The sequence below is a fragment of the Ursus maritimus genome, unplaced genomic scaffold (assembly GCF_017311325.1).
Source record: "Ursus maritimus isolate PB19 unplaced genomic scaffold, ASM1731132v1 scaffold_11, whole genome shotgun sequence".
Classification (NCBI taxonomy): Eukaryota; Metazoa; Chordata; class Mammalia; order Carnivora; family Ursidae; genus Ursus; species Ursus maritimus.
This window is the reverse complement of record NW_024423453.1, coordinates 61,912,337-61,920,000: the sequence shown is the minus strand read 5'-3', so window position 1 is coordinate 61,920,000 and position 7,664 is coordinate 61,912,337. Positions and strand designations below refer to the sequence as shown.

At 48.9% G+C, this 7,664-nt stretch overlaps 1 protein-coding gene across 2 annotated transcripts in view; it reads left to right on the top strand.

Annotated features, from left to right (window-relative positions):
- Positions 1-691: 691 nt before the first annotated feature.
- Positions 692-7,664, top strand: part of GATA4 (GATA binding protein 4) — a 46,540-nt gene continuing 39,567 nt past the window's right edge. For both annotated transcript variants that reach the window (XM_040626188.1, XM_008705131.2), the window contains exon 1: positions 692-1,307. In XM_040626188.1, coding sequence (XP_040482122.1) covers positions 692-1,307 — 616 coding nt within the window. The remainder of the gene's footprint in view (positions 1,308-7,664) is intronic.

Genomic DNA, 7,664 nt, shown 5'->3' with positions numbered 1-7,664 from the left:
CCCCCCCCCCCCCCGCTTCCCCCGGCCCCCCAAGCCTCTGCAAAACAAAGACCGCAACTTCCTTCGGAACCGCAAGGCTTCCAAGCTGAGAGTGACGATTTCTCGGGTTAGCAGTACGAGCGAAACAACCTCAAGCATAGGGAGATTGTGCTCGGACGGTTCCTGATGAACTTCCCCTTTTTGTCGTTCCTCTTTTAGGACCGCGACTACAGCAAGGAGGATAGGAGCCAGCCCGGCCGTCCGCATTACAACCAGCCTACCGCACCCAGCGCCGGAGTCCGCTGGTGTCCTGAAGACGGCGCGCAGCGACGGCCGCCGGCGTGACCCGAAGGCCCGTGCCCCGCACAGGCGCCCAGGCTCTACCCCGCATCTTCTGCCACTCGTAGGCGCTCGGGACCTCTGGGCCGTGGTGTAGATTCAGCCCCTCCTCCAGCACCTCCAGGAAGAACCAAAAATTCAATTTGGGATTTTCCTATAAACAAGAGCCTAGAGTCTTTCTTACTCGATGCTGGATTTAATACGTATATATTTTTGAGATTTGTTTTTCTTTACTTTTGATTTTTGATCTTCGTTTATGTGACAGGCTCTCACCTGTACATTATTATTATTTTTTCCATTACTGTTTTCTCTCCCTGCATTGCGCCTTGACTCGCAAGTGAGAGCGGACTCAAGCTGAGAGCTCGCGGGGGCGATGTACCAGAGCTTGGCCATGGCGGCCAACCACGGCCCCCCTCCCGGGGCCTACGAAGCGGGCGGCCCTGGCGCCTTCATGCACAGCGCGGGCGCTGCGTCCTCGCCAGTCTACGTGCCCACGCCGCGGGTGCCCTCCTCTGTGCTGGGCCTGTCTTATCTCCAGGGCGGAGGCGGGGGCGCTGCGGCCGGAGCCACCTCTGGCGGCAGCTCCGGTGGGGCCCCGTCGGGTGCCGGGCCCGGAACCCAGCAGGGCAGCCCGGGCTGGAGCCAGGCGGGAGCCGAGGGAGCCGCCTACACCCCCCCGCCTGTGTCGCCGCGCTTCTCCTTCCCGGGAACCACTGGGTCCCTGGCCGCCGCCGCCGCCGCCGCCGCGGCCCGAGAAGCCGCGGCCTATAGCAGCGGTGGCGGAGCGGCGGGTGCGGGCCTGGCTGGCCGCGAGCAGTACGGGCGTGCGGGCTTCGCGGGCTCCTACTCCAGCCCCTATCCCGCCTACATGGCCGACGTGGGTGCGTCCTGGGCCGCGGCCGCCGCCGCCTCCGCCGGCCCCTTCGACAGCCCGGTCCTGCACAGCCTGCCCGGCAGGGCCAACCCCGCTGCCCGACACCCCAATCTCGGTGAGTACTGAGCTCAAGCACCCGGGCCGGCTGTGGACCGGAACAGGCTGTCCTGAGCACCGTTGGGGGCATTTAATTTTTCACAAGTGTGTGTGTAGGGTGGCGGGCGGTAGGGATGAGGCAGGATCCGTGAGTTTCCAAGAAAAGCAAACTGGAAGACAGAAGCTGGCGGCGCCGAACGATGGCGGTGGTGAAGGTCACAGCCCCAAAGAATCCAGATTCTGTTAAGTGAGGGCGAGCCTGCTTTTTAGGTTTTCTGAAAAAGAGAGGACTGCAGGGTGGCAGGGGCTGAGTGTGTCCCCATGAAGCCCCAGACGTCGGGTATGTCTGAGCCCGCCATACCCATCTGTAGGTGACTGTGGGAGGCCGACGGGCTCACGGGAGAGCTGGGAGGAGCAGCCCGGCGAGCCCTTGGTGGACAGCCTTAGCGATCGCGGGGTTTCTGCTCCCATTTCCTCTCGGCCCTCCCTCGGAGTCCTCAGCAGGGAACTAATTACATTGGCTAGGGCCCAAGATCTTCTGGGCCATTTGGCGGCCCAGTTGGAGGATCCTTCGGAGTGGCAGATAATTCCTCTGTCGGGATTTCACACCTGGGACAAAGGAGGGACTGGAGCAGTGGAGATGGGTTGAACTGGGGCTGGCACCTTGTGGGTGCCTCGGGGCCAGAGCGTGTTGCGCACTGCGCGGGTCTGCGGCGGCACAAATGGCGGGGTGGATTGAAAGCTCATGCCTGGTCAGCGTCCAGGGACACCGGCAGCCCAGAGGGGCTTCTCTATAATACCTGACTTCAATGGAGACTTTGCAGCAGCTTCCATAAGTTGAGTGGCCTCTTGTCTGGAGGGCTGAGGTTAGAAACAACAATCGTAATGGGCACAATTTAATATTTCCTGTGAATGTCAGACCTGGGAACAATGGCAAAGGTGTGCTCCCTTGCTCCGATTTACAGATGAACAAAATGAATTCTGAGAAAGGGTCTGGTTGCTTTGGGCTGGCAAAGTAAGGGAAGTGCAACCACTAGTTCAAAATGCAAACGACTGTGGCCTTGTGGAATTTCAGGAAGGGACAGGATCGGGTTTGGTTGGAGATGGCTTTTGCGGGGGAGGGGAAGGCCAGACCTGAGAAACAAAGTTAACATTTATTGACTACCTACTAAGTGCTAAATCCTTCCACATTTGTTCTCGCTTTGAAGAGTAAAGCCTGTCCCTCCCAGGTTTCCAGTCTTAGGCTGGCTCTGAGAAGGGTCCCAGCTTTGAAGAGCTTTTAAATTATCCTCTGACCCTGGGTGGCCAGGGAAGGTCCCCAGGGGGGTCCAGCCAAATACACATCCCAGGTAAACTGATTAACCATGGAAGTGGCGCCGGGGCTGGGTCTGTGGCTCCACGTTTTCCCCTCCCCTTCTCAGGGGAGCCAGACGGCACCCCCCAGGGGAGGACGGGCAACTGGCTCCTGAGCCTTTCGGAGGGCCCGAGCCAGATAGCTCTCTTGAAGCATCTCCATACAATGGCAGCTGGGGGTGGGTGTGTTGAGTGGGGGTGGGGGGGGAGGTGCTTTGGCTCTGCATTCTCAGAACTCTCCGTTGTCTCTAGAACTCTCTTTCTGGAACTTATGTTTTAAAATAGGGAGAAATGGTCCCCACAGTTCCACTTCTTTTAACTTGTGGTAGGAGTGGAAAGGTTGCTTCCTCACCCATATAACCTGGAATGAGAATTTGGTGTTTGGTTAGGGAAGAAAAAGTTCAAGGTCCAAAAATGGAGGATATGCTTTTCTGGTCAAGAGAGTTAACAACCACAAGAGTGTAAAAGAGAAGAAAAAAAAAAAAAAAGATACTGTGTGAGTGCACACAGTATTTAAATTCTAAAATGTAACCCATACCACTTAGGAGGGTGCTGAAGTAAGTAATGTTTCCCAGATTTCAGGGTCAACCAATGACAAGCTGACCTCCAAGGATCACCTCCTTGCTGAGAAGTGTGGTCTGTCTTCCCAAGACTCTGCTCTGTTCCACTAGCTCAGGAAGTCCCACCTGAAGCAGCCCTGGGGTCTGGCCTAGCAGCTGGATCATCTCCTCTATACATAGCCAAGGGTGTTAAATGGTCTTCATGAAAACTTCCATGTTATCTTTGTGAGAGAGCGTGAGGCATGTGGAACTTGCTGGCAATCACATCTTCGGCGTGTTTTGTAGGTGGCACTTACATAAAAGCAAGTTAATTTAAAATCAGTGCATGTAAATAAATATTTTTTTTATCTGTTCCTCCTATCACATGGACCCTCCTGTAAATGCCTGCCAGCTTTATCGAGGACCAACACTGGCATATTAGCTGATGCTGAGTGATAGAAGCATGGTGTAAGTGGTTACCGATTCCATGATATGTATGGAGAGCCTGCTTTTTGGAGTTGCCACTGGCCCCTCAGATGGCAAGACAGTGTGGTAGGATGACAGGCAAACTTTCATTTGATTCCAGGTACCCCTGTGATCTTGGGCAGGTTACTTACCTCTTAGTCTCCCCTCCTTTTCCGTAAAATGGGATAATCCTAATTACTTTCAGTGTGCTCTTATATTAGAAAAATAAGGCAGTATTTGTGAAGTAGTTGGTTTTCGCCTCTCATAAAAGATGGCGATTTTGTTAAACAGCTACTCACAATCATGTGGAGTGACCTATTTTTTTCTGATTTTCTCAGGACTGAGGGGTTTCCCAGACCTGGGATTTTTAGTGCTAAACAATGCACAGAGATGGTTGGTGACCCTAAACAGACATGAAAATGGGTAAATGACCCAGTAGCATGCTGCAGTAATGAGCTAAGAGCAAAGGCGAGAAGACAGAAGTGGTTCTTTATTCTGTGTAGGAATCTGGAAGTCTTCACCTTAGTGGTGTCATCTGCATTTGGTCTAGAAGGGTAGGTAGGAGTTTGCCAGGAAAAGCACAGCACCTGCAATTAAAAAAAAAAAAAAAAAAAGAAAAGAAAAGTTAAACCCTCATTTGCCATCACATTTTGTAGTACTGTGAAATGATACTACATAGCTTGGCTTTTGTGTAAATAATATATTTACAGCCATAGGTAAAACCACACAGACTCACTCACTCTTCACCTTGGTAACTAGTTTCAATTTCAGTGAGAAGAAATAAGAGAACAACTTTATTTTTTATGAAGTATTAACTGCCTCATTTTTAACAATAGTTAATATCTTGCCAGAGTTCTTATGTTGGTTTGGAAAAGACAAAAATCCAAGTAATAAAACCAGCAAGGGCCTCTGTAAAGCCGTGCACTTAGGTTGGAAGGAGTTATTTTGCCTTGACCGCAATGAATATGAACTTCAGCTCATTCCAAGTTCAATATGAGCCTGACCCTGAAACAACTGCTGACATCATTAATTAGGCTGCATTAATGGAATTATGTGACCTTACTGAGGGCAGGTATAGAGTCTTAGTCATATTTAAGTGCCAGGCACATGATGGGCACTGGGCAAATATTTGAGTAGAGATCTAGGAGGCAGTTGCCACAGTACTCTGCCCAGGTCACAACACACACAGTGGCTGCTTCAGAGGCCCATTGGGGAGCCTGGGGGAAGAGGAACAGGGTGGGGAGAGAGTTCTGGAACCCTTGAGAAACCACTGAAGCTGCTTTAGGTTTGCTGAGAGAGAGAGAGAATGACTGTGTAAAAATATGTGATGGGGCGCCTGGGTGGCTCAGTGGGTTAAGTGTCTGACTCTTGGTTTTGGCTCAGATCATGATCTCAGCGTCATGCGACTGAGCCCTGTGTCCAGCTCTGGGCTCAGTGGGGAGTCTGCTAGAAATTTTCTCTCCCTCTCCTTCTGCCCCCCTCTCTCAAATAAATAAATACATCTTAAAAAAAAAAATACCTGAAAGGCAAAAGCCTATGTCGTTTTAACATTGCGTTGCTCCAGGTGAGCGAACATTAGGTTTGGCAAGAACACTTTCTCACACAAGATTGTAGTTGTCGAGGTGGAATATGGAATATGGCTTCTCTTAATAATAAACCACCGGGCACTGAAAGTGCTTAAGGAGATTGTGGGTTGCCGTCTGCTCCTGGAGCTGGGCAGGAAATGCTTGCATTTCAAGGGCTAGAGCCCATGTTTGTATGCACGTGAGATACAGCAGGTAAGAAAGCTGTGTCTCCTTGTGAAGGAACCAATCAGGGTGGTTATATTAGGTATATTAGTTTGTCAAAACCCGTGGAAATGCACTTTTAAAACGAGTATTTGTATGTACGTTAAACCACAATAAAGTTGATTTTTGTATTAATTAATACTTGCAAATACTTAAAGCAGAAAAGGAGACCATGGAAATTATGTGTAAATATGCCATGAAGGAAGTAGTATTGTAGCAGATGTTCCTGGAAAAGCGAAGAAAATATGCTTTATTATGAAATAACAATTCTTTCAGGTAATAGAGAAACAAGCAATTATAATGCTGTCAAAGGATCTCAAATTTTTAAAATCATTTTAAGGGTTGATTTAAAAAAATAACACAGTGAAATACATGCATATCACCCAGAGTGTCAGCCAGGTGGTTTCTTTAAAAGCTCTGCCTCATTCGTGGGGTCGTGAGAGTTTGTTTATGGTATAGGTCAGTGGAAAACTCTCTCAAGTGTTTTCTGGATCTTTGGGGACTTGCTTATCAATGAAGCCGGTTTCTTTCAGAGCCAGTTCATTTATATAGGGAATCTTGCAAGATCAACTCTGAGGTAGCTTGTTTGGCTAGGGAATGATTTGTCAGTCTCTGAGAAAACTAAAGTTGTTTGACTTTCCGGTTACCACCCTGAGCAGGTCAGTCAGAGTTGGGGCTGGTCTGTGGTGCTAGATTGAGAACCAATTGAGTGGGGAAGGTGTGTGCGGGGTGGCCAGGGGTGTGTCACTGCTTCCAGTGAGATCTGTCACCTGCCCAATTGTGTCCCTTCAAAAGGTCAGGCCACATTTGCTAGGCACTTTCTAAGCACTCAGGTAGAATGATGCACAGGAGACAGTTTTAGATAACACTTTCTTCTGTATCCCTTTCCATTTTTTTTTTTTAACTTAAATGAGCTAAGAAAACAAACATTCTCTGAGGCGTGAGGAAACAGGAACTCTGATACCTGTGGGTGGGAGTGTAAATTGGTATAAACTTTATGGACAGCCCTTGGTGATATCCAACAAATTTTAAGGTAGCTACCCTTGACCCAGAAATTTAACTTCTAGGAATTTATTCTGCAAATACACTGGCACAGTTGTAGCCCTGTTTGTAATAACGAAAATTGGGAATAACCTATATGTTTATTATCAGGGGAATGTTTGTATACATATCATACATACAAACAATAGGATATCATGTAGACTTAAAAATTTAGGAAATTCATTATGTGATGGTATAGAGTCCTCTCCAAAGATATATTTATAAGTGCAGGGTATGTATATTGCCTGTTACTTGTTAAAAAAAAAAAGAGAGAGAGAGAGCAGGGGTGGCTGGGTAGCTTATTCAGTTAAGGGTCCAATTCTTCTTCTTCTTCTTTTTTTAATATATATTTTTTATTTATTTGCCAGAGAGAGAGTGAGTGTGAGAGTACAAGCAGGGAGAGCCGCAGGCAGAGGGAGAAGCAGGTTCCCCACTAAGCAGGGAGCCAGATGTGGGACTCGATGCCAGGACCCTGGGATCATGACCTGAGCCAAAGGCAGACGCTTAACCAAGTGAGCCACCCAGGCATCCCTAGGTGTCTGACTCTTGATCTCAGTGCAGTCTTGATCTCAGGGTCCCGAGTTCAAGCTTTGTGTTGGTCTCTATGCTGGGTGTGGAACCTACTTAAAGAGAGAGAGAGAGAGAGAAGAAAAGAGTGTATGCATTTGAAAATACATCTCTGGAAATATAAGGAATTTGTAATGTCCATTGCCCGTGGAGAGGATAACTGGGTAGGTGAAGGATAAGGGTGGGGAAAGCACTTATACCACATATGTCTTGGAACTTTTTGATTTTTTTTTTTTTAGATTTATGTATTTCAATTTAGAGCAAACAGGGGGAGGGGCAGAAGCTGAGGGAATCTCAAGGGGGTGGGGCAGTGGGAGAGAGAATCTCAAGCGGACTCTGTGCAGAGCACGGAGCCTGATATGGGGCTCAATCCCTTGACCCTGAGATCATGACCTGAGCCGAAACCAAGAGTCGGGTGCCCAACTGACTACAGCACCCAGGGGCCCCTATGGAACCTTTCGAATTTTTAACCAGCTTAACCATGTTTTATTTAATTTATTTTTTAAGATTATTTATTTGAGAGTGAGAGAGAAAGAGAGAGCGTGCACAAGCACGAGCAAGGGGAGAGGGAGAAGCAGGCTGGGAGCTGGGAGCTGGGGGCTCGATTCCAGGTCATTGGGATCA